Source organism: Peromyscus eremicus, chromosome 7 (assembly GCF_949786415.1).
Source record: "Peromyscus eremicus chromosome 7, PerEre_H2_v1, whole genome shotgun sequence".
NCBI lineage: Eukaryota > Metazoa > Chordata > Mammalia > Rodentia > Cricetidae > Peromyscus > Peromyscus eremicus.
The window spans coordinates 100,750,556-100,775,807 of NC_081422.1; the positions used below are offsets into that span (position 1 = coordinate 100,750,556).

The 25,252-nt window shown below is 50.7% G+C and overlaps 3 protein-coding genes and 1 long non-coding RNA gene across 5 annotated transcripts; 1 reads left to right on the forward strand and 3 right to left on the reverse strand.

Moving 5' to 3' along the window:
• The first annotated feature begins 6,584 nt into the window (after nucleotides 1-6,584).
• Rpl29 (ribosomal protein L29) lies at nucleotides 6,585-8,707 on the forward strand. The gene is made up of 4 exons (XM_059267094.1): nucleotides 6,585-6,651; nucleotides 6,985-7,091; nucleotides 7,565-7,629; nucleotides 8,249-8,707. The coding sequence occupies exons 2-4, from the start codon at nucleotides 7,055-7,057 to the stop codon at nucleotides 8,591-8,593; spliced, it is 447 nt and encodes a 148-aa protein (XP_059123077.1). The 5' UTR covers nucleotides 6,585-6,651; nucleotides 6,985-7,054; the 3' UTR covers nucleotides 8,594-8,707.
• Nucleotides 8,708-10,287: 1,580 nt separating this feature from the next.
• On the reverse strand, nucleotides 10,288-15,143 carry Acy1 (aminoacylase 1). The gene is made up of 14 exons (XM_059268526.1): nucleotides 15,039-15,143; nucleotides 14,334-14,398; nucleotides 14,138-14,242; nucleotides 13,575-13,669; nucleotides 13,237-13,313; nucleotides 13,057-13,146; nucleotides 12,912-12,968; nucleotides 12,395-12,468; nucleotides 12,264-12,313; nucleotides 11,983-12,127; nucleotides 11,832-11,900; nucleotides 10,830-10,909; nucleotides 10,641-10,701; nucleotides 10,288-10,554 (listed from the first exon to the last, which is right to left on the reverse strand). The coding sequence occupies exons 1-14, from the start codon at nucleotides 15,130-15,132 to the stop codon at nucleotides 10,390-10,392; spliced, it is 1,227 nt and encodes a 408-aa protein (XP_059124509.1). The 5' UTR covers nucleotides 15,133-15,143; the 3' UTR covers nucleotides 10,288-10,389.
• Nucleotides 15,144-17,221: 2,078 nt separating this feature from the next.
• Nucleotides 17,222-21,040, reverse strand: Abhd14a (abhydrolase domain containing 14A). Its single transcript, XM_059268527.1, has 5 exons — nucleotides 20,897-21,040; nucleotides 20,291-20,504; nucleotides 20,018-20,133; nucleotides 17,771-18,006; nucleotides 17,222-17,569 (listed from the first exon to the last, which is right to left on the reverse strand). Exons 2-5 carry the CDS (start codon nucleotides 20,482-20,484, stop codon nucleotides 17,387-17,389), a joined length of 729 nt encoding a protein of 242 aa, XP_059124510.1. The 5' UTR covers nucleotides 20,485-20,504; nucleotides 20,897-21,040; the 3' UTR covers nucleotides 17,222-17,386.
• A 774-nt stretch (nucleotides 21,041-21,814) lies between these two features.
• On the reverse strand, nucleotides 21,815-25,188 carry LOC131914482 (uncharacterized). Of its 2 annotated transcripts, none has more exons than XR_009380148.1 (3): nucleotides 24,865-25,188; nucleotides 22,186-22,364; nucleotides 21,815-21,955 (listed from the first exon to the last, which is right to left on the reverse strand). It is a non-coding gene; the product is annotated as an uncharacterized LOC131914482 (long non-coding RNA). The 2 variants fall into 2 exon arrangements; XR_009380149.1 differs by having other exon boundaries at nucleotides 22,186-22,353; nucleotides 24,865-25,185.
• Between the last annotated feature and the right edge of the window lie 64 nt (nucleotides 25,189-25,252).

Consider the following 25,252-nt stretch of genomic DNA (forward strand, 5'->3'; position numbering starts at 1 on the left):
CAAGAGCAACCAGTGCTCTTGAACAGCTGAGCCATCTCACTAGACCTGTTACAAAGAATTTTCATGGCATAGAAAAATGTGTACAAATTGTACACATTGTAACAAGATGTAACAAATTGAAATGACAAAAGGGGGTCCCAATAAGATTTCCCTTATGAGGACACGGAGGAGCAGAGAATGAAATAAACCGTTCCTAGAAAGAAAACTATCCTTGTGCTCCAGGCTGGCCTTAGCACACCCCACACCCTAAAAACTATGGTCATGCTGGATCAGTGGTTAAGAGCACTGGCTGCTCTTCCAGAGGATCTAAATTCTGTTCCCATCACTCACATGGCTGCTCACAGTCATCTTTAACTCTAGTTCCAGGGGACTCAGTGTCATCTTCTGACCTCTCTGGGTGCTAGGTGCTGGGATTAAAGGTGTGCATCACCGTACCTGGCGTATATATAAAATTAGGAGAAAGAAAAATCGTGCTGGCTGGTGGCTCCAGGTCACGGGCCCCTTGGACAGGTCTCACTGAGCTGTACTCAGGAAAGGTCTTCACTTCCTGCCTTCTTCCCAGGCTGGTAGCTGGTCTTCCAGGCCTGGTCTCTTCCTCTCACAGCTCAGTGGTATTGCATAGTCATCCACCATCTTTGAATCTGCCTCTCTATCAGACTGTGGCCTTTCCATACTGTTCTTTCTACAACTGCCAATTTTGAAAAATGACTTATTTACTTTTATTTTATACACATTGGTGTTTTGCCTGCAAGGCTGTATTAGGGTATCAGATCTCCTGGAACTGGAATTACAGACAGTTGTGAACTGTCATGTGGGTGCTGGGAATTGAACCTGGGTCCTCTAAAAGAGCAGCCAGTGCTCTTAACCACGGAGCCATCTCTCCAGCCCCCAATATTCACTTTTTAAAGAGCTATTGAGAGGAACAACTGCTCACCTGGAAGATGAGTGTGGATATGCACATGCCAGAGGGCAACTCCGGGGAGTTAGTTCTCTCCTTTCACCATGGGATCTGGGCTTTGAACTCAGATCACTGGGATTGGGCAGCAAGGGATTTTACCTGCTGAGGCATCATACTTGCCCATTCCAGCCTGCTCCCTTTGAAGTTATCAAAATTCCCTTTGCTAAACCTTGCCAAAAATAGTTACCTTTCATCCCTCTGTTCCAACCTCTGGCCAAGGTATGGGTGCTTCTTTTAAAAAAATGTTGAGCCAGGCGGTGGTGGCGCATGCCTTTAATCTCAGCACTTGGGAGGCAGAAGCAGGCAGATCTCTGTGAGTTTGAGGCCAGCCTGGTCTACAGAGTGAGTTCCAGGACACCCAGGACTGTTACACAGAGGAATCTTGTCTCGAAAAAAACAAAAACAAACAAAAAATGTTGATTAAAACAACAACAAACAAACAAAAACATGGTTGGGCAGTAGTGGAACACCTTTTAGTCCCAGCACTCAGAGACAGAGTCAGGTGGATCTCCTAGTTCAAGGCCAGCCTGGTCTACAGAGTTCCAGGGCAGCCAGGGCTCCACAGAGAAATTGTCTCAGAAAAAAACAAAATGAAACAGAAAAAAACAAACAAAACTGTTGATGTCCAGATGTGGTGGCACACACCTTTAATCTCAGCACTTGGTAGGTAGAGGCAGATGATCTCTGTGAATCTGAAGCCAGGCTGTTCTACATAGTGAGTTCCAGGACAGCCAGGACTACATAGAGAGATTCTGTCTCAAATAAATAAATAAATAAATGAATGAATGAATGAATGAATGAATAAATAAATAAATAAATAAATAAATAAATAAATGTATTTAATGTGTATTGGTGTTCTGCCTGCTTGTAAGTATGTGTACTACATATGTGCAGTACCTACTGAGGCCAGAACTAGATCCTTTGGGTATCAGATCCCCTGGGACTGAAGTTACAGGCAGTTCTGAGCTGAAATGTGGGAGCTGGGAATTGAACCTGGGTCCTCTGGAAGAGCTCTTAATTGCTGAGCCATCTCTCCAGCAGCTACTTGGTTTTTGTTTCTTCCTTTTGTTTGGATGGATAGGGTTGGGTCATGTATGCCTGTTTTCGCTGTGCATGTTCTTCCCCATGACGTATTTGTTCTTCATTATAAGCATACCCCGTCATGCAGAGACATAAGATGGGACATAGGAGCGTTCCCTAAAAATCCCGAGAGGACACCATCTACGTCACTGTACCCAAAACCAGTCCGTGCATTGCCTCTAGTTCTAGGACATGTTTCAAGATGTTTTGACCACAAAAGAGGAGTTGCTAAGGGGTTGCTAAGGAGCTATTAGAACAGACAGCAGTTTAGAGAGGAGTGTGCATGGAGTCAGCGCAGGTTATGTGCTTTGTTGGAAAGCGGGCGTGTGAATAACTAGAGCCACGTGGGGTCCTGAGCTGACAAGCTAGCGCTGTTCTTGCCTGTCTCACGGGCATGGGCTGAGCCTGTGAGCTGTAGCCGGGCATCCTATCCCCATCTCCTCAGTCCTACCTCTGCTCACAAGTCCTTCGTCCACGCTTAGCACTCCACAGCTTCCTGTCTGGCCTCGACCGTTTCCGCTTAGCGCTAAGTTATCTGTCGGCCCATGGGCTTGCTCTTCACTAGCCCAACTCACACCTCTCTTTTCAAGAGTGCCTGGGTGAGCTTTCCTCTGCATCTCCTGCCTCCACAGTCTCCTTTTCCATCCCTGCCTAACATCTGCAAGTCCATGAACTTGCCTTACCTGGGAGCATCCTTTAACAGATGTTTACTAGGTCACTACTCTCCACCGGTGCCGTCAGGCGGGAACAATGAAGGTGGTAAAAACCCAGTGCCAACCTTACCACTGTGGCAAGGGACACACACGTGGGCAAGGGGTAAGGAAACAATGTACCAAAAGCTCTTAACGCCGTGACCAGAGATCGACGTTCTCGACGTTCTCCACAGAACAAAACAGGCATTCAATAGTGCTATGTTTTTCTGAGGAGATACATGCATTTCCCTGAGTCACAAGTTTTAAGAGTTCCACTTAATTCTCTTTAACTTAACTCTCTCTTCAGAAATCCTGGACCCATGTGACCTGGATGAATGAAGAACAACTGAATAAAATAAAAATTAAAAATGTATTTAAATAAAAATAGTTTATTAAATAAAAATTTATTGTTGGCAATAAATAATTTTGTCTAGTTTTATACATTAAACTAAAAGAAAACCCTTTATACGGTTTGTAGGAAGTCAGCATGTACTAAAAAATTAAAAAATAAATAAACAATGTAAGGAGAGTCCAGGGAAGTTCCATGAAGGAAACAATTAGAACGAGAGGACACACTGGGGGGGTGGTGCCGAGGCTTTTCGTTTGACACAAGTCCGGGGAAAGATCACACCAGGCAAAAAGCAGGGAAAGGGCAGAGCAGGTCGAGAGAAGGCCTCAGGCTTCGAGGCAGACCCGGCATCTGTGCCTGGAGACAAGTACATGACAAGGAGAGGTGCCAGGGCCACGCAAGTAACGGGTTTGTGCAAGGCATGAACTTGGAGGATGATTTAAGAGAGCGTATCTGGTACGAATCTTTAAAAGGGACAGTCCTCAGAGGCTGAGGATGTAATTCAGTTAGTACAGTGCTTGCCTAGTGTGCGTGGTGCTCTGAGTCTTGATCCCCAGCACTGAGTAAAACCAGGTATGGGGGCTCATCCTGAAATCTTAGCACTCAGGAGGTGGATGCAGGAGGATCAGAAATTTAAGGTCATATCCTTGCTACATATCAAGCATGTCAAGTTTGAGGCCAGCCTGGAACACTTGAAGCCTCATCTCAAAATAAGTAAAAAGGCAAAGGTATAAAACATACCCAGCCCACGAGAGGAGATGGTTCAGTGGGTAAAGGCACTTGCCACCATACCTGATAACCTGAATTTGTTACCCACCCACATGGTGGGTAGGAGAGAACTGACTCCTGGACGTTATCCTCTGCTTTCCATATTCCTGCCATGGCATCTTCTCTCTCCAAATTAGATTGTTTGAAGAGATAGCTTGGTGGCTAAGAGTACGCAGTGCTCTTCCAGAGGACCCAGATTCAATTCCCAGCACCCACATGGAAACTACAACCATCTGTAACTCCAGTCCCAGAAGATCCAGTGTCTTTTTTGGCCTCCCTGGGAGCCAGACATGCACATGGTACAGACATACACGCAGACAAAACATACATAAACAAATGAAATTTTAAAAACAGATATAAGCCGGGCGGTGGTGACGCGCGCCTTTAATCCCAGCACTTGGGAGGCAGAGGCAGGCGGATCTTTGTGAGTTCGAGGCCAGCCTGGTCTCCAAAGTGAGTTCCAGGAAAGGCGCAAAGCTACACAGAGAAACCCTGTCTCAAAAAAACAAAAAAAAAAAAAACCCAAAAAAAACAAAACAAAACAAACAAAAAAAACATATAAAAAGAACCTCAGGCCTCACTGCACATGGGGCATGAACTGTAGGGCAAAGAAGCAGAAAGCAGCTGAGTCACTGGGAAGCAGCACTTACTTGACTTTGATCTCCCCCTTTCTCTGCCTCTGTTTCTCTCTCTGGTACAGGGATTGAACTTAGGGCCTCCTGCGTATTGTACAATCATGTATGATACTACCACACAGCTATATTACCACTGTAAGGAAAAGTATCAGCTCGGGACTCCCAAGATCAAGTTCTCAGTACAAAAGAGATGAATTTGCCCCAGGACAGAGGGCAGGGATAAGGGACCAAGACAAGACAGAGAGAGAGAGAAGGGGAAGGGAACAAGGGTGAGTGGGGAAGAGTATTTGTCCCTCTGGACAGAGAGGAGACAGACGTGGCACAGAGGAAAAGGGCAGTTTATGAAGGTACAAGAGGAAACCCCATGTTAGGAGGAGGTGTTTAATTGTTATTAGGCATGTTAATTAAGTGAGTCAAAGGGGGCTTCTGATTGCTGGACTTCAATACTTTGATAGCTGGACCTTGGTAGTCAGCCTCAGAAGTAAGCGGTCAAATAAGTCAATAGACCTTGGAGGCCGGCTTCAGGAATGTAATCTAATGTTTTTTTAGCAAGACAGGGGGAATAGGATAAGGGTAAGGCCCACCAGAGCCACACGCTCCAGTGGATTAGTGTCCTTTCAACCACCGTAACTTGTTCAGTCTTTAAACTTTATTTTCTTTTCTTTTTTTTTTTTTTTGGGTTTTCGAGACAGGGTTTCTCTGTGTAGCTTTGCGCCTTTCCTGGAACTCACTCTGTAGACCAGGCTGGCCTTGAACTCACAGAGATCCGCCTGGCTCTGCCTCCCGAGTGCTGGGATTAAAGGCGTGCGCCACCACCGCCCGGCAAACTTTATTTTCTTAAAAATTTTTTTTTAATCACTATTGTGGGTCTGTATGTGGGTGTTAAAGGCGATCAGAGAACAACGGCCAGGGGTCTGGTCTACCCTTCCACAATTGGATCCGGGCTTCGTTCAAATTCAGACTCGAGCAGCAAACTTTCCTACCTACTAACCCATCTATCTCACCAGCACATGGTTTTTGCATGTAGAGACAGAGTCCACTGCCCAGCCTGGACTCAGCTATGTAGCTGAAGATGACCTCGAACTCCTGACCTTCCTGCTTCTGCCTCAGACTTAGGCCCTAAGTGCTGGGTGGATGGTGTAAGCCACCATGCCTAGGGGGAAGATTTGTTTGTTTATTTATTCATTATTTATTTATTTATACATACATACATAGCCCTGGCTATCCTGGAACTCATTACACAGCCCAGGCATGGCAGGATAAAGAATTTTTTTGGAGGCAAGGTCTAGCTGAGTTACTCAGGCAGACTTCAAACTTGCAATTCTACGGTCTCCAAGTAAAGTAGCTGCTATTACAAGCCTGTGTGTCCTCATCCAGCTTCATCCCACACCTAATGCAGGTAAGAAGAAACCACAAAGCTGCCTCTTGTCCTCATCCGTGTAACCAGCACCACCATCCACCCAGACTTTTGAACCAGACTTGGCCTATCGTTGCCTCTTTTCGCTCCCTCCTCCTCTGCACTCCAAGTCCGGTCTATTCTCTTTCCTAGTTCATTCCTCAGTATCCGCAGGCAGCCAGCACCCTCGTGTGATGGTCTGCACAAATCTCACTGCTCTTCCTCCTCTCTGCCCTCTACAGTTCATTGGACACACAGGAGCCAGGTGAAGTTTTTAAGAACACAGATTCCTCGCTCCCTAACCTTCATCCCTCAAAGACTCCCTTGGCTTTCGGGGTCTCTCCTGAAGACAAGCCCCAAAAGCGAAGCAGGCATTGGAGGAAGAGAGGAAGAGGACAGATACAGGGCGGGCCTGCGTCGTGGTCCATGCCTGCACCACGCTCTTAACCCCAGGAGCACAAAGCTGCAGCCGGAAGATGGAGAGTTACAGTCCAGTCTAGGCTAAGGAGCAAGAAAGACCCTGTCAAAAAGAGTGGAGAGGAGGAAAGAAAAGAAAGGAATCTGTGACACTAAAGAGGGCGGGGCCGGGCTCAAACTGTACCGGGTCTAGGATTGAGCCCTTCCTTTCTGATTGTGGAACCTTTCTTCCCCACCAGTACCGAGGAAAGCTTTTCCGTGGTTCCTTCCGGTGGCGTCGGCCCTATTTCCCGTGCTGCACTGCGGCCTTTCTCTTTCTCTTCCGGCCCCAGGCGCTTCGGGAGCCGCGGGTTACCGTGAGTGTTGGCCGGGCGGCATCCGATGCCATCCGTGACTCGTGGGCGGCGGCGGGTCGCGGGGCGTGCTATGCGGGCCGCAGGGAGGACAGGGCGGCCCGCGGCGTGGCCGTGGGGCGTAGACGCTGCGGGCCGGGAGTGGTGCCGGCCGTCCTCAGGGAGTGGGTGGTAGGGAAAGCCGCCCCGCGCGTGGGCCGGCAAAGTTCATTTCAGGACCTCGGTGCCCGCGTTTGAGAGGTGGGGTCGCGTTCTGTGACCGCTGCGGGGCCGGCGGATGTCGTCAGTCGAGAGCGTCTGCTGCAGCCTTACTCGGGTTTCTTCATGTTTCACCAGTTCAGGGTGACAGATGGCCCAGTCTGGGGAACCCCGGCCCTGATCTCATGTCTCTCCTGCAGGTTCCGACATGGCCAAGTCCAAGAACCACACCACACACAACCAGTGTAAGTTCCTGGGGCTCCAGCCGGTGCCTGTGCCCTAGCAAGGATGGGTTTGGGGTTGCTAGACCTGAAGCTGGTGGTGTGTTAGCTGATTTTGAGATTACAAGTTTGGGAGCCAGAAATCCGCTTTGCACTCACTCGGCCCTGAGTTTTCCCAAAACAAAAAAAGACCATGACCGCTGTGATGTTAGGTCGGTGGTTCTCAACCTTCCTACTGCTGCGACCCTTAAATACAGTTCCTTGTGTTGGGGTGACCCGCCCCCCTAACCACGAAATGATGTTCGTTGCAAATTCCCAACTGTAATTTTTCCACTGTTACGAATAGTAAACATCTGTGTTTTCTGGTAGTCTTAGGCCACCCCTGTCAAAGGGCCCTTGGATGCCCGTGGGTCGAGACCCACAGGCTGAGAACCACTGCTAGACGGTCCTGTTAGAAGATCCCTCCTTTTGATGTGTGGATATTTATTACCTTACAGCTCGAAAATGGCACAGAAATGGTATCAAGAAACCCCGGTCACAAAGATACGAGTCTCTTAAGGGGGTGAGTAAACTATCCCTTGACTCGAGGTCCACAGTTGGGCCTGATGTATTTTGTTTTTCCTTTTCCTGGGTTCAACCTCTGGCTACTCTTAAGTGCCCTTTGGCTTAGTGATTTTCCAGTACCTTCTGTTTCCTTGACCTTCCTATCTCTGGTGTCACTTGTTCCTGAGAGCAAAAGAATTTCCCTCACTCAGCCTTCAAGGGAGGGAAGGATTTTTGTGTATTGGGTACCTTGTGGTTTGTGTCTTGGCGCTGACTAGTTGTATGTACTTGGTCCCACCTAGTACTAGACCGGGGACCACTTTGCTGCATGTGTAGGTGCGTCCCAGGGGTTAGCTGATCCTGCACCTGGCCTGTTCTTTGCCTGCAGTCTTGCTCTCTGAAGTGAAACTGATGGACTTGGTGTTTAATTGACACCCTCCCCTGAGATGGGGAGTATGGCCCTAGGGGAATTTCAGAAAACATGCAGCGAGATTTCTTCCCTAGAATTTCACACCTTCCAACCCTCTCATGGTTAAGGCTAACTTGGTATATTTACAGTGTCACCCTTGTGGAAAGGGGCTCCAGGAAATGACTTGGGACTGTAATACATTACTCCATACACCTTTTCTATTTTCCAGGTGGACCCCAAGTTCCTGAGGAACATGCGCTTTGCCAAGAAGCACAACAAGAAAGGCCTGAAGAAGATGCAGGCCAACAACGCAAAGGCAGTGAGTGCGCGTGCAGAGGCCATCAAGGCCCTTGTGAAGCCCAAGGCGGTTAAGCCCAAGATGCCAAAGGGCCCCAGCCGCAAGCTCAGCCGTCTCGCGTTCATTGCTCACCCCAAGCTCGGGAAGCGGATTAGAAGCTACATGGCCAAGGGTCGTAGGCTCTGCCAGCCAAAGCCCAAGGCTCAAACCAAGGCAGAGGCCTCAGCTCCAGCTCAGGCTCCCAAAGGTGCCCAGGCCCCTGTGAAGGCCCCATAGAAAAGGTCTCTGTCGGCCAGACAGATGGACTGGTGTGACACACCTACACACTATTTGCAGATGATCAGGACCCCATGCTGTTTTTACAAATAAACTTGAGGCAGGATCTGTTAACCTGTGTGCGTTGTCATGGGACTAGGGTGAATTGGTACCCTCGCTGGAGTGGGGCAGGATTGCAGCTTTGGATGAGGAGGGTATGGGTAGGGGACAGGATCCTGGACTACAAGAGAGGGCCTTAGTAAATCGGATGGTTGGTACCTCGGGGAACCAAGGCATCAAGACAGCTCCGTAAGCTGAGAAGGAAGAAACCTTAGACATCTTTTGGTGGGTAGGGAAGGGCCCTGCTCTCCAGCATGCTCTGGCTTGACATCCAGGACTAGAGCTGTCATGGGTGCACCTGGCTAGGGTCCACTGCCGGGTTGTGCTGGTTCTGGGACGGAGGACAGGTGATGACTCCGCCTTATATCTGATGGCGTAGCCCTATCACTCCAGGTGTGTGCTTTACAGGTAAAGACCTTTAAAATCTGGGTGGGCATTCACGTAAACTCAGAGGACAACCTGTGGAAAAATGAGTCCTGGGGAGATCAAACCAGTTTGATAGCAAGTGTTTACCTGCTAAGCTGTCCCGCCAACCCTGAGGGCCTTTATTAGCCCAGGCTGGCATTGAACCTTTTCTCTTTCTTTGTGTGGAAAGTGTACAGGTGCCATGGTGCTTATGTTGGAATGTAGGTTAGAAGACAACTGGGATCAGAACTCACAATGATCAGGGTTAGCAGGCTGAACCAACCAGACAGCCCTGGCTTTGACAGTTCTGGTTTAACCTCCCAGGGTGCAAAGAAAAGCTGACTCCCAGCTTCAGGATGCTCTCTCTTACTCAGAGCAACCAGTAAGTGATTCTGTGTTTGTTGGATCCTTTCCTGAGTACACTTAACCTTCAGAACTAGCCTTAATCCAACCCTGGACCCTTTGGTGCCTGATAGGGATGCTGTAATGCCACAGGTTTAGCCTATTATAGGGTTGCTCTGAGGTGTGCTCGTATTCTTGCTACCTGTGGATGGAAATAGATTCCATGGCAAGCGAGGGCAGGAGAGGCAGCCTTGCTGCTGTGAGAAAAGTAGTCTCTTTAGGAAACAGTGCTCTGCTTGGGGAGCCGCAGCTCTAGTGCAGAACGTTGTTAGGACCTTAAGTGCAAAAACTGGCAGAGTTGAGTGTGTAAGCAGTTCAAAGTGCTGGCCCCTTACTGTGGCAAGGGGCATTATCAAAAACACCTGGTAGGGTACAGGCCAGGGTTTCCATATTCTGTCTACAACTAGGTGCATAAAAAGCTCCATCTCCCCTGTCCTGTACTCATGGAATTTAGGTGAAGTTCCTGAAGCCATGGCTGATAACACTGTTGGGGATGCCCAGCCTGTTTCAGGAAAACCACTGTACTGCCTCTCCAGCCCCTTAGTACCCTTGTGATGGGAACAGTATCTTGTCCTCGTAGGTCCAGTGTGCTGGTTCATAGGAACTGGGGCCTCCAGCCAGGCACAAATGTGACTGTGGTACTGGATGGTGTGCCATGCCAAGAGACAGAGCAGTTTAGGACAGTTAAAAGGGAGCCCAAAGGCTCAATTTTCCCATCTGTGAAATGGGAGATGAGAGCAACAAGTCCCCAGAAAAACACAAATCTCTACTCCATACTGTCCACAGTATAAAGAAAGTCCCATCCAACACTGGCTTTATTGCTGGGCAGGGTCAACCGATCCTTGGCAGTGCTTGGGCTGAAAGTCGCAAGGGTTGGAAGGCAGGGGGGCTCAGCTTTCACCGGGCATGGCAGGCACGCTAGCAAGTGCAGAGAGTAGGCGTGTATAAATGTCAACCCCACGTAGAAACACAGCCTCATGCAGTCGTTCGTTATGGTCATGTAGCAGCACAGGGGTGTGGTTCATGGGCGAGAAGCCCAGAGCTGGGATCCCCACCTGCAGGGGTGACAAGGCGCTGTCAGGGGAAAGGCAGCCTTCAGACCAGCCCACTGCCTGGCAGGCCCTGTGAGTGAGTAGCTCACCGCTCGGATATAACGGCTATCAGTGGCAGCAGGAAAGATCTGTGGCTCCAGCGTAAGGTTCCTGCAGGAGAAGAGCCTGGTAAATGGGGAAGAAGGCGGGAAAAACCAGAGGGGCACAGGATGGTGGGAAAGACAATGAGGAGAGGTTCCAGGATCTGGGCTGTGGGGAGAGGGCTGGTCAGTGCTCACATTTCCTTGCAGGCCCCGCTGAAAGCTGCCCACCAGGGATTTGAATCATCAGTGCGTGTCATTCGGGGCTCTGTGAATTTCTGGGGAAGGGGAGGGGTAACAGGATAAGGACCAGGACTTCAGGTTTCACTACTCATAGAATGTGCTGTGGCACACCCACCCATCTACCAGGCTTCCAAGTGGTCAGGGTAGCCCAGGTCCTCTTCGAGTCCTTCAAATGATCTGGGGCTTTTCCTAATTCCTCACTCCCCATCTAGTTCACACTTTTCCTTCATATCCTAGCCCAAATGCTTGTTGCTCATGTGCCCTGGGCCTCAGACGGGCAGAATACATATTCTCTGAATACAAGGTCCCACTTTCATGGACCACATGTGTGCATAATCATATAATAACATCACAGTATTATTATTATTTTTTTCTTTCTTTCAAGAGAGTTTCTCTACATAGCCCTGGCTGGCCTGAAAGGACACTTGGTAGTCCAGGCTGGCCTCAAACTCACAGAGATCCGCCTGGCTCTGCCTCCCGAGTGCTGGGATTAAAGGTGTTTGCCACCACCACCTGGCTTGTTTTGTTTTCTAAGACAGGGTCTTAGGTAGTAGCCCTTGCTGGCCTTGAGCTCACTATATGACCAAGGCAGGTCTTAATCCTCCCACATCTACCCCTGAGTGCTGGGATTATAGGCATTTGTCACATTCCTACTTTATGAGGTGCTGGGGATCCAACCCAGGGCTTCAAGCATGCTAGAAAAGCACTCTACCAACTGAACTACATTCCAAATCTCCTATCAGAGTACACACACATGAGGCAAGACCCCCATTTTATCCACCATTCACAATGGTCTCTACAGCTATTGCTTACTGGGTAAATGAAACATCTCTTACAGCTAAGGGAATAGCCAGATGTATGCAGATGCACTAGGCACATACTCCTATGTTTTCATCCTCAGTAAGACAAGTCCCCAGTGGCCCTGATGCTCCCTCATCATAGGTCCCAAGTCAGTACCTGAGCAAACTCAAAGGTGACCCCCTCGCCCGCCTCCCGGCACCAGGTCTCCAGCTGCTTCTCGAAGGCCTGAAAGGAAGGGAAAAGAGGTAAGCCTCTAGGACAGGACTAAGAATCCAGGCTCTCCCTCAAACCTGGGTGGAGGCGGCACCTTCATGTCAACATCTGGTGCCACTCGGAAGTCAAAGCTGGCACTCATGGCAGCAGGTACCACGTTATAGGCCACACCACCTTCTAGCTTAGTCAGATTCACAGAAGTCACAGCCCCTTCCTTCAGGTGAGGGTTCGCCTGCAGCCTGCAATGGTGCATGGCGGAGGGGGATGGCAGAGGGCAGGAGAAGCAGACAAAGGAAGGTTACACAAGTCTCCCTCCCATCTTGCACAGCCTTCCAGAGCCACCCCCACACCCCACCCCTTCCTAGGCTGCCTTACCTCTGCTTTTCCTTCTCCCGGAATGCCAAGATGGAGCTTATAACCTTATGCTAGGAGAGTATGAGGTGAGATGTGAGAGTGACCCTGGGACAGAGCCTCCCGAATGCCCAGGCTCCCCATGGGCCACACACCAACTTCTCTGCTGCTGTATCCTCAATGAATCGTGAGGCGTGGCCTGGCTTCCCCGTGCTGGTAACCCGGATCCCTGGGAGGAACAGAATTTTCAGCATGAGAGAGCTGGAGACACAGCCCTACGGTGGGCCCAGGTCTTTTCCACATTATAAACTCTGAGCCCATGGCACAGTGCAGGATCCTGGCAACAGATAAGGGCTTGCTCTCAGAACCCAGGAAGGAAAGAGCTGGGAGGCAAAAGTCTAGATGTCTCAGACATCAACTTCTAAGAGAGCCTGTGCTGTGCAAGCCCACACAGAGTTGGGCTGGCTGAGTTGCACCTGGCTAGAAGTAGCCCTTGTGGGGTGAGGGGAAGCCATCCCCTAACTAGCTGCCAGTAGTAAGCACATGAAGCTGCACAGCGTAAGGAGAGGGTGCTGCACAGTGGGACCGGATGCCTTGGTTAGCTGACCCAGGGGACGGCCATAAAGGAGGCAGCAGCAGAAAGTGATTCCCCCACTCCAAGTCCATACTCACACCAAGGGCTCCGCTCACTATAAAAGACAGTGAAGGCATCAGTGGGGTTGGCCAGGCCTGAGGGAGGAAGTAGGTACAGAGTGGAGTGTGACTCAGCTTCCCCTTGCAGCCTCCCCACACCTGGGAGGCTTGCCAACCTGCTCACCCTCATCCAGGGCAAAGCCTGCCCGCAGAGCCTGGAACTCAGGCCGCTTCACGAACAGTTCCATCCCTTTGTGACCTCCGACCTCCTCGTCTGTAAAAGTGTCAAGGATGCGACGTGAGATGCCTCACAACACACTTTCATTCCCCTTCTCGAAGATGCCCCTCCCCAAGCCACTCCTACCAGGCACAAAGGTCAGGTGGATGGTTCTAGGGAAGCGGTGGCCCTCACTCTTCAGTCTCCTCACAGCCTCCAGGTACCTAAGGGAACAGAGGCTAAGTGCAAAGGGTGTACAGGGTGTAGTCTTGTGCACCAGACACTTCCTTGCCATGCATTTCAGGATGCCCTGTCCTGTCCCTTTCTGGGCCTGTTTCCCCATCCATAAGTGATCACGGCAGTAATTTCTGCTTTATACAGAAGGTCAAGATGATCCTTGCTTGGCCTGGGGTTTTTCAATCACATCTCTGTGTTCCTGCTGAGTCCAGAAGGCCAGCAGGGGACTGGGAATGGAGGATACTCACTGGATGCTTACACACTTCATGTCCTGGGCGCCCCTGGCATAGATGTAGCCCTCGGAATCCTTGAAGGCTTCAAAGGGGTCATGATGCCAATGTTCCTGAGAGCAAAGGTGGGAAGAGGGGCCCGCCATAGAACTGAGATGGTGAGAGGGTTAGGAGAAGCCTAAGAAAACAGCTAGCTGACTTCCATCCCCCATCAGTTTCCTGTCTCCACCCCCTCCCTAGTGCAGAACCCTCAGGGGACAAAGGCTGCTTGTACAGAGCCATGCCATATGAATGCTAAGAGTTAGTGGTAGATAAGCCGGGCATAGTGATGCACACCTTTAATTCCAGAACTCAGGAGGCAGAGGCAGGTGGATCTCTGTGAGTTTGAGGCCAAGTTGGTCTACATATCAAGTTCCAGGACAGTCAGAGCTACATAGTGAGACTCTGTCTTGTGGGGGCGGGGAGAGAAATCAAACCCAAAACAAAAAAGTGGTAGAATCAGCGCCATGGGCCCCTGGGGGACATCCTGAAGTCTACACTGTGTCTGTCCTCCAGGCCTGCACACACCCATCTATACATACCTTAAAGACAGGTACCACATCTGTATGGGAGTTTAGCAAGATGGAGGGCAGTGTAGGGTTGGTGCCCGGCCAGGTCAGCACAGTGATCACATAGCCAGGTACCACCTGCAGAGAGTGAGGACAGGAGCCAGTCAGCACCAGGTGACAAGGTGTCCCCAAGCCCTCATCCCCACCCTGCTCAGGGACCCAGGCTCACCTCTACTTTCTGACAGCTCAGGCCCAGCTGGTGGGCTCTCTCCTCAAGGAAGGCAATGGCAGCCCCTGGGGAAACAGAGAACCTTGGCACTGCTTTTGCTGGTACCCACCAGCCCAGGGCAGCCCAGAGATGTACAGCTGCCTTCCCAACACAATTCCAAATCCCCAAAGACACCTGCGCCTGTGTCCCCAAGAAACAATATTCGTGGCCCATAAGTGACCCTCTGTGAAGATCGGGTGCTATCTTTCTTAAAGATAGAGACGTCAGAGATAAAGAGACTCACCCAAAGTCTCTCAGCTCGTAAATCTTACAACTGCATTTGGACTCCTGCACAAGATTCCCAGTCACCAAGCCGGATTCCCTAAGGGCTGTGGCCTTTGAACGACTTTGGTAGATTGGGAATTACGTGTCTCTCTGTGGTCGCCCCAGTCTCCCCACTCCACTCTGGCCCTTGAGGAGCGAGATGAAGCTACTCCTAACTAGCTGCCAGAAGTAACCATGCGAAGCTGCACAGCGCAGGGAGAGGGTGGTGCGCAGTGGGACCGGTTGCCCTGGTCAGCCGGTATAGAGGATGGCTACAGCAAAGGAGGCAGCAGAAACAGCAGAGTGGGGGTTCCCTGGGGTGACAGGTGTCGGAGACAGTGTACAGCACACTCCCAGGTCTTGAGGCCCTATCACAGGCCTTAAGACCCTGCATATTCTCACCGTAGTCAGGATTGGGCTGCACAGTTCGGATGCGCAGGTACTGGCGGAAAAGCGTCACGGAGGGGTGCTCGGACTCGGGGCCCTTGGTGGTCATGGCGCCGCGTGCTGGCTTGGGCAAAGTCAGTAGCAAATTATTACTCCCCTCTCTTGCTCCCAGCAGCTGGGCCCGGTGGGCTGCACCTGCACCTTTCCAACGCTGCTCCCACGGCGAGAAGAACACCTATCTCGGTTTGACTACCCCATTCTGGGCTGTGCTAGTTACTTTCTAAACATTTCCTCGTTTAATCCCCAGGAGAGTGCCAAGGAAGTAAGTTTGTGCCTTTGAGTGCCCACTTGACAAAAGAGAAAGCTGAGGCTCAGAGAGGTTCAGAGCCAGCTAAGGAAGTAGGAGAACTTGGTTTGAAAGAGACATTGACTCCCTACACCCTCCTCAAAATATTTCTCCCAAAAGCCGGGCTTTTATGCCACGGTGCCCCATACCCCTCAACCGCTCCCTAAGGTGTCCCAACCTTGCTCTCTCCTGGTTTCCGTCCTGCGCTCTCCTCTCTCAGGGACCTCTCGGAACTGTGGCCAGGACTCAGGGTCCACCGAGGTCGCAATCTCAAAACCGCACAGGTACGCCCACCACGTGGCCAGGGCGGGGTGGAGGGGCGGAGACCGGAGACTGCAAGGGCCGTCCCAGTTTCCGTGGCGTGGCGGAGTCGTCGCCGTTGTCCCTGCCTGACTCAACGTGGGGCCTGCGCCGGGTAACTGGAAGCTTGGATCCGGGATCCACCCCCTGGGTCCTCCTCACTGCGGCCCGCTCCGCCCTCCCCACGCCCCGCCCTGGAGCCTGGACCGCAAGCTCAGGCTGGCCCCGCCCCCAGACGACCCTCCTCCCCCTGCAGCCTCCGGATAGGGCGAGAGAAGAGGGCGGGGCCTGGCGCTAAAAGTCGCCGCAGCGGCGTTGGGAACGCGTCTGCTCTCTAGGTGTCGGGCTGCAAAGTGCATCTTCTCCCCTCCGTCCTTTCTTCCCTTTTCTTGTCTCCACTCCTCAGGGAGGCTCTCCCAGATTGCCTCACTCCTTGTGTAGTGAGGTTTTTTTTTTTTTTTTTTTTTTTTAGCGTCTGCTCTCCCCACTCTGTGAGTTCCAGGATACCGATGTGCCCAGGGAATTCTAACCCTGGCCAGGCAAAGTGGGAGTCTGGGCAAGGTGACATAAATGAAAAATAAATGCCCGAACGGGAGAACGTGCGGCTGTGAACGTGTTACGATGTGGCCAAATCCATGTCACGGTTGATATAACCATACGTGTGACACTATGAGTCTGAGATAGTGGAGATGCCGAGCGTCACGTGCAATCAGGTACAATCATGAGTATGGGAGATTGGGAAAGAGCACCTTGGCTGACCCTACATCGAACCCTAAGCTCTTCCGCCTCCAGCGGAGAGAGAAACAGAGGCATGGCTGTTTCCCTGGCCACCAGCAAGCTGTTTGTAACTGTAGCTGCCCACTTGTGCACCTAGCTGCTCTTTGTACTCCCAGCAAGTTCTGCCCTCTGTTCCAGAGGCTGAGCCAGCTTAGGGAGGGGGAAGGGGCAGAAGACTTCAACCTTGGGACCAAGGGAGCAGGCAGGGAGGATCAAAGAGGGGGCCATCCCACCCTCTTGGGGTTGAAGTCTCTGCCTGTGCACCCATAACAAGGAAGCAATCAGGTCTGGTGGTTCAACAACACTGTTTTAGTTTTTTGTTGTTGTTGTTGTTTTTTGTTTTTCGAGACAGGGTTTCTCTGTGTAGCTTTGCGCCTTTCCTGGAACTCACTTTGGAGACCAGGCTGGCCTCGAACTCACAGAAATCCGCCTGGCTCTGCCTCCCGAGTGCTGGGATTAAAGGTGTGCGCCACCACCGCCTGGCCTGTTTTAGTTCTTAAACCACACACCATTTCCACTTTCACGGACTCACGCAGGTATTTCACCTACACACATTCAACCCCACAATCATTTCCCCTGCTACTGTCACCATGCCCATTTCACAGAGGAGGAAACTGAGGCACAGAGAAGGGAGCACAGATTATGAGGAAGTAGTGCACTCACTTAAGACTCCCAGGAGCACCGCTTCCAGCCTTCCCATCCATCCCAGAGCAGTCTGAGACTTGCCTCCCACTCCCAGCTTCCCCCACACAAATCAGGAAACACAATGTCACTCTCCAGGCGGGACAAAAGGGCTTTTCTTTATTGTGCCTGTGAAATGAAATCAAAAGTCCTGGCTGGGCTTGATCCTCTGTCCCCAATCCCACTCAGGGCTGGCCTCCCTGGAAGAGGAGAGAGAGCGTCTAGACCCTTCAAGGTCAGTTCTGTGAAGAGAGTCCATTCAAGGCAAATGGTCAAGGAATGCAAGAAGGGCGAGGTGGAAAGCTTGCGGATTGTGGAGGTAGCAGGCATGGCCCGCGTTGTGTAGCTTCACCACAGAGTGGTTGGGCAGGTGGTGGAGCTGCTGAAGTGACTCTCGTGCCAAGGTGTGGTCCAGCTCCCCATACAGGATAAGAGTTGGGGTCTGCAGGGCAAGGCCAGAAGCTGTTGATCCTGGGGGCTTGGTGAGGATCCAACCCACAAGCTATTCCTTTGGGGAGCCTTGCCCCACACTCTACCCCTTCCATTCAACTTCAGGGGCCAAGCCTCTAAGACCACCCCCATGTGGTACAAGCCAGGGACAGGGCCAGGGGGCCAGGATCTTTACAGATCATTGTCTAAGTACCTTCACAGCCCAGAATTGTTCCTGTGTGTAATTCCGTGTGGAGGTGGGTGCAATGGGCACAAATCCACGGAGCTGGTGGTGGGTTCGCATCAAGAAGGGCAGGGCATAGCTGCCACTCAGGGAAGGGCTCACCAACACAGCATTCTGCACCTCTAGGTCCCGCAGCACCTGCTTCAGCAGCTCCGCTCGTCCTGACTCTGTGCTTGCTTTCTTTGAAGGTGCTGAGTTCCCAAAACCTGGGAAAGGCAGCAGGCACTACCTGAGAGGGGCTAGGACAGTGGTTCTCAACCTTCCTAATGCTTTGGCCCTTTAATACAGTTCCTCATGTTGTGGAAAATTATTTTTGTTGCTACTTCATTACTGTAATTTTGCTGCTGTCATGGATCACAGTGTAAACATCTGATAGGCAGGACATTTGATATGTGACCCCTGTGAAAGGGTCATTCAACCCCCAAAGGGATCCTGACCCACAGGTTGAGAACTGCTAAGCCAGGAACTACTCAGGACTTCCTGCCCATCACAGTGGGGGAAAGAGATGAGGATCAGTGGCACATAGCAATTCCACCCCCAGCCATTCTCAGAAGCAAGTTTTCATACTATAACAGGCCTGTAAGAAACTCAGTTTTCCAACAGGTGAGACCGCTCGGTGGGTAAAAGCACCTGCTGCACAAACCTGGATGACTTGCATCTGATCTCTGGAACCCACGTGGTGAAAGGAGGAAACTAATTGACTCCCATAAAATGTCCTCTGACCTCCACATGTGCACTTTGTCATGCGCACATATGCACACATATGTATACACACAGTATCAACCAACTAGCTAATAATACTTTTTTAGAAGGAGAAATATCTTTCAGTCATTATATTGGCTAAACTTTTAAGCTGATAGCAACCAGTGTTAGGAAGCTATAAGGAAAGGACACCTACCTGACTGAGGGAAGGATAAATCTATACAGCCTTTCTGGAAGGCAACATAGTATTTGTCCAAAAACTTAAAAGTGTATCCTGACTCATCAATTGTCCTTGATAGTTACCCTAGAGAAACTATTGCCCCTAAATGTTTCTTTTGTTTGTTTGTTTTTTGAGACAGGGTTTCTCTGTGTAACCCTGGATATCCTGGAACTTGCTTTGCAGAACTCAGAGATTCACCTGTCCCCTGCCTCCTGAGTGCTGGAGGCATGCCCAGCTTTCCTATACTTAAAGAAACATGTCCAAAGAGGCTTGGGTTAGATAGTTGGGTATTTCAGGTGACACTGAAAATGTTAAATCCACTGAGGAATGAACACGGAAAGCCTGCCCATGCCTCCCATGGCCCACACAGCAGCCTGCCCATGCCTCCCATGGCCCACACAGCAGCCTGCCCATGCCTACAAAAACAAAAACAAAAATTGATTATATTTTTAATTTATATGCATATTTCTGTATGTAGGTTTGTGCACATGAATTCAGGTCCCTGCAGAGTCCAGAACAGGGCACTGGATCCCCTGGAGCTGGAGCTACAGGTTGTGAGCTGCCTGACATGGGTATTAGGAAACAAACTCAGATTCTCTATAAGAACAGCTCATGCTGAGCCATCTTTCTAGTCCCTGGGCCACCCCCCAAGCCCCACCCCCACCATCATTTTTAATTAAAAGAATGATAGCACGAGGCTGGAGGTGTAGCTTAGTGGTTGAGTGCCTGTCTAGCATTCTTGAGGTCCTGGGTTCGATCCACGTTACTGGAAACAACTAACCCAGAGGGTAACATAGTCCATGTGTACAGTCAAAAACAAAACAAAACAAAACAAAACAAGGAGATGTTGTTCAGTGAGTGGGTAAAGGGGCTCGCTACCAAGTCTGACAATCTGAGTTTGATCCCTGGAACCCACAGGGTGGAAGGAGAGAACCAATTCTCACAAGTTATCTGCTGACTTCCACAGGTGTGCCCTCAAAATTTAGAAAGAAAAAAAAAAAAAAAAGCCACAAAAAGCACAGTGAAATCCCCCCAATGGGCTGCTCATGAAATGAATCGCTTTTCTGTTTTCTCTGTGACATACAATAACTCACACTGTGGTTTTTCAAGGTAGAAAATAAAAACAGGCTTTTATTGTGGTGCCTTCTTGTGACCTGCACCTGGTTTGTCTGAACACAGGGACCCACATGGCCCTGCTTCACTTTTAGGGCTTTGCTAAATTCTCCCTCCTGGCAAGTGCTCCTGTGTTCCTGCTTCAGCCTGCTTTCTCTGAACTTGACTGTGGGGGTACTCACCTGGGAGGTCAATGGCCACAGCCCGGTAGCCTCTCTTGGACAGTAGCTGCAGTGTGCCCAGCTGTTCCCATATGTGGGAATTAAATGCCTTCCCATGGAGAAACACCAGTTGCACCCTGCAGACACATGGGGGAAACACGTGGCATGGGACCCAGGCAGGCACCATCCTTTCTTCCCGGGTATCTTTCCCTGCCCTCCAGGCTCCTGAGCTCCACGAAACTTTAGTGGAGTTGGACTGGGGTCCCTCCACTAAACCCTTAGGTAATCCCTCACCTGTGTGCTGGCTGGATAGGCAACACCTCACGGTAAAATATCTGAGAGTTGCCTTGGGTGAGACCAGCCAGGACTGTGACATTGGGGCCCCTCCAGAGCTGGGAATTCTGCTCAGGCAGGCCAGGCAGGCCCACATACAGGAGAAGCACAAGCAGCAGGCCGAGCCCCAGCAGGGTTGCCTGGTACCGGCTCATGAAGGTCTGTGCCACACAGCCTGGAAGAGAAAAGGGGAGAGAGAGGCTGAGGAAGACCTCTAGCCGTCCTCCCTTCTCTGGCTCTGCATGACTATCCGGTTGCTCATACCCAACTACTCCTCAGGCCCGGGCAAAGGCCTGGGACACTCCACTATGCGGAGAAAGTGCACGAGGTGTCCCTCTGGCACAGGCATGTGTAGTGGTCACCACCATTGCTGTGTTAACTACACCAGCTCTTCTGGCCGTTGCCTTCATGCCTGACCCTCTACATTAAGCACTCAGAGGCCACAAGAAAACACAGGGAGCACATATGACTGTAGTTCTCTGGCATGAAGGGATCCAGGCTCGCAGGTGAATTCTCTACCGCAGCAGAAGCAAGGGACCTGGGACCTGGGGTGAGTTTCCAAAATACCATGCCACGTGTGTTCTGGAAGAAGATAGATGAACTGTGTGTTCGTTCTGGCAGGAGCTGGATGAACTGGAGACTCAGTGGTGGCTGGAGGACACCGATAAAGCTCAACGTGTGCAAAGAGACCTCCACTGAGGGCATGCCTGGAAATGGTTCTCTTTCCTCACAATGACTAGAACACTGCTAAAAACAGAATGCCCTGTGCAACAGGGGGGCCTAGTTCATGGTCACACCAGCCATTACGAGCCAGTTCATGGAGAACGTTGGGGATAACGCTGAGGTCTGAGATACTGGGGGCTGGGAGGAGGGCAGCTGGCCTAGAAATGGGCCAGCTTTCACCCCACTTCTGCCAAATGATCTGCTTCATGAACTCCTCCAGTATGGTGCCTTTGTTAGCCCCAGAGGGGGACTCAAGCATGGCCGGTGGTCTTGGTTTGAGAATTCCCTCTGCCACGAGTTGAGTTTGGTTACTCGGGATAAGCTCCTGGTACTTGACCAAGCTTCTTGTGCGATTTACATAATACAATCCACCTAAGCAAGTGGGGAATGGGATATCCCTATCATCATTTACTGGGCCTAAGATGAACATGCTTGTCTTGTTTCTAGGATTCTGGATGTGTTCTTTTGTTTTGTTTTGTTTTTTTTTTCCGAGACAGGGTTTCTCTACAAAGCCCTGGCTGTCCTGGAACTCACTCTGTAGACCAGGCTGGCCTCAAACTTACAGAAATCCACTTGCCTCTGCCTCCTAAGAAATGGCACTAAAGGCATACACCACCACTGCCTGGCTCTGGATGCTTTTTTATTGAGTGTAAATTGTGGTAGGCCTAGGAGCTGCAGCCTGCATTGGTTCACACCCACCTCTGCTGACTCTGTGGAATTCTTCTGGAAATCTCGCTCTCTAGCTCCGAAGTCAGGCAGTGTGTGGGCAGTAGCAGATCCTCCAGTGCTGATGGAAAATCGGGACCCAGGTGGAGAAGAGCATGCTCTTCTTCCTAACCTGGAGCAGCCAAGGATATCCGCCTCCAACGCAGCTTTAGCTCAGGTTCCCACAGGGCAGAGCATCTGTGAAGGAACCCCGTTAGTTGTCCGAGAGAGGCGAACCTGTGCTTCTTTCAGGGTGAAGGGGTGGGGCTTTATTCATTGCCATGGCAACCCAGGGTGCCCAAGACTAGACAATTGTAAGGGTTCTGATGCAGATTGCTGGGCAGGTGGAGGAGGAGAGGCGTAAACTGTGCTTGCCCTGGATACTGGAAGGCCTCTCTACTGTGACACACAGATGTATACATACTCACACGGAGACAAGTGTCTTGCTTCCACATGTTTCAAGAAGCTATTCCCTAAATGTACAGCCGCCTCTTTGCACACACATTGGCCTATGCAGTCAATCTCTTGTAGGAACATCCACAAAATCACATGCACAGTTGTGTTATCAGTCTCCTCTGAAGTCAGAACACTCCATGCTGCAGGGGAGCTCCGTGAGCACGGAAGTAAAGAGCCAAAAATTAGCTTCAAGAACTCCCTGAAGGGCTAGAGAGATGGCTCAGAGGTTAAGAGCACTGGCTACTCTTCCAAAGGTTCTGAATTCAATTTCCAGCAACCACAAGGTGGCTCACACAACCATCTGTAATGAGATCTGGTGCCCCCTTCTGGCCTGCAGGCACACGTGCAGGCAGAACACTGTATACATAATAAATTAATAAATCTAAAAACGAAACAAAACTCCCTGAAACTGACCAGATTCACTAGGTTCCTCCCTACCCGAGTAAACAATGAAGGGTGAGACTCTTCCGACTAAACAAAGGTAAGCTGCAAAGATGACTGAGACCAGAGCAGGTCTCTGAAGACGTGGAAACCAGCTGAGCCGCCTGGAAGAGTTTTAGACTGAGTCACTTGGAAAGGACACTCTCCACCCAACCCGTGGAGCTGCCTGCAGGCTGTGCAGTGTGTTCCACGTTTCCCAGCTTTTGTGAACGCTCACCCGTGCTGGGGTGGGCTTTGGTGGTGTAGCTGTCTGTGAGGCCTGTAAGACACCCCTTATCCATATTCCTGTTAAGTAACCCCAATAAAGCTCAGTGGCTCACCAAGTTGGGCTTTGGTGGCATCTGTACTTTGGTCTGCCATGGCTCCCTATCTGGGATGAGTAGACAAGGGTGTTTCATCTCCCCAGTAAAAGTTTGGTCACACACCAGTCAGTGAAAGACCCCCACCAAAAGCCCAGACACAGTTCCCCCAGAAACCCAAAAGAGCTGAGGGAAGCGATATCTTAAAATAAACAGGACTCAGTCAGTTCCCCCTTCCTGGAGAGGGTGAAGTCAGATGTTTTCAAAAGAACAAAGTCAGGATGTCTGATGGTGACCGATTAACCACGAGATGCCCCTCTCCGGAGATAACACGACCAGACCCCAGAGATGGTTGTAAAACTCCTGACAGGGCAAACAGATAAGCTAGACTAAGACAAAGTCCAGGCCCGGGAAAAACTGGACCAATCAAAGACAGACCCGTACTAACCCCCTCCCCTCTAAGAAATTTTGTGGGTTTTGCCTATAAAAACTAACTTCCCCAAGAAAGAGTAACTCCTTCCTGCCTCGCTGCGCTTCGGCCAGTAAGTGCTTGAGATGAGTTCCCTGTCTCGACTTGTAAAGGAAATAAACCTTGCTTTTGCATTCTGGTCTCTCTGGGGGTCACGATCTGGGCACAACATCAGTTATCGGGAAGGCAGAGTCAGACACATGTATTTCAAGACCATATATATACAAGCCTAAAGCTTTAATCGCAGCACTCAGGATACAGAGGCAGGAGGATCTCTGTGAGTCTGAGGTCAGCCTTAACTACATAGGGAGTTCCAGACCAGACAGGGTTACATAGAGAGACACCCTTTCAAAAAACAAAAGCAGAACAAAAAAATCCAACCCATACACAGGCACAGAAGCTAGAGAGACTGAGACAGGAGGATTATAGGTTGAGGCCAGCTGGGCTGCTTGGTAAGACCCTCAAAACCACATGCAGACCCTCGGAATATTCAAGCACAAAATCATACCCAACCCTTAAACCACACATAAACACACAGTCCTGGCCTCAGAGTGTAGTACTCAAGGAGAGGGAGGGATCCATGCAAATTGGAGAGCTAGAGCTACAAAGTAAGACCCTGTCACAAACAAAAAGAACAACAACAAAAACCCAAAACAAAAAACTGGCAACAACAATAATAACAAAGACAGAAAAAAGTGCCCAAACTCAGGAGCATTGGATGTTCAAGACCTTCCTGAGCAATGTAGTGAGACCCTGAATTAAAATAAATAGGCTAACACGAGCCCCTATTTATTTTAGGGTAAAGGCCCTTGCAGACAAGCCAGACGTCCTGAGTTCAATACCCAGGACCCATAGAGTGAGAGGAAAGAAACAATTCCCCAAACTGAGCTCTGACCTCCATACACACCCTATTGTACGCTTTCGCCCCCGCCCTCCCCCATAAATAAAATATTAAAAGGGATAGGGTTACAGGTAAAGGCACTTGCTGCCAAGCCTGACAATCTGACTTTAATACCTGGAACTCACAAGGTGAAAGATGAACGGATTCCAGCAAGTTGTTCTCAGACCTCCTCCACGTTCCCAAAGACCCCGGGAAAGAAAAACTACCTAGCAAGCAAGGACCTGGGGGGCAGGCATGAGAAGAAACGCACCAGCAGAGGGACACACACAAACCTTGAGAAATACTCAGAGTCAGATGCGGACATAAATACAGAAAAGAGACATACAAGCAAGCAGGCAGATCTGTGAACACCCCATCCCATCACACCCCACCCTCGGCAAAAGCGAAGAGAAAACCCAGGAATGCACACGCAGACACTTGTGCGCACACAGCACGTGTTGCCCGGCGCTTGCGCCTTCCGAAGGACTCTGCCCCAAGCGGCGGGGACAAGGATGGCCGGTCCCCGGACAACCTGCCGGCCTCCTTCCCGGGAGACACTCACCGCGCTAACAGGGGTGACGAGGCGGGATCCGGTGAGGCGGGGCCCGGCCGAGGCGGAGCCAACAGCCAAACAGCCCGGCGAATCTGGTACTGCCTCCGGCTTGGTAACCAGCCGGCCTATGTCGGACCACCCCTGCGCGCTTGCGCAGTACGCAGCTGCAGGCTTTGCCTAGTTACCAAAGGAAGATTTGGGGCGGTGCCCTAAGGCCCCGAGGCCCGCCTTTCCCGGCCCAGATTTTCGGAATTGTTATTGGCCTGAGGCCTGAGAGCCTGTGGACAGCCACCGGGTTCTTCACTTTTTATCGTTTTGTTTGCAAAATGGAGTTTAAGATAGGACTCACCGCAGGGGGATGTCGTAGGACTTGAGGACAGGTCAAGCCTGGGAACAC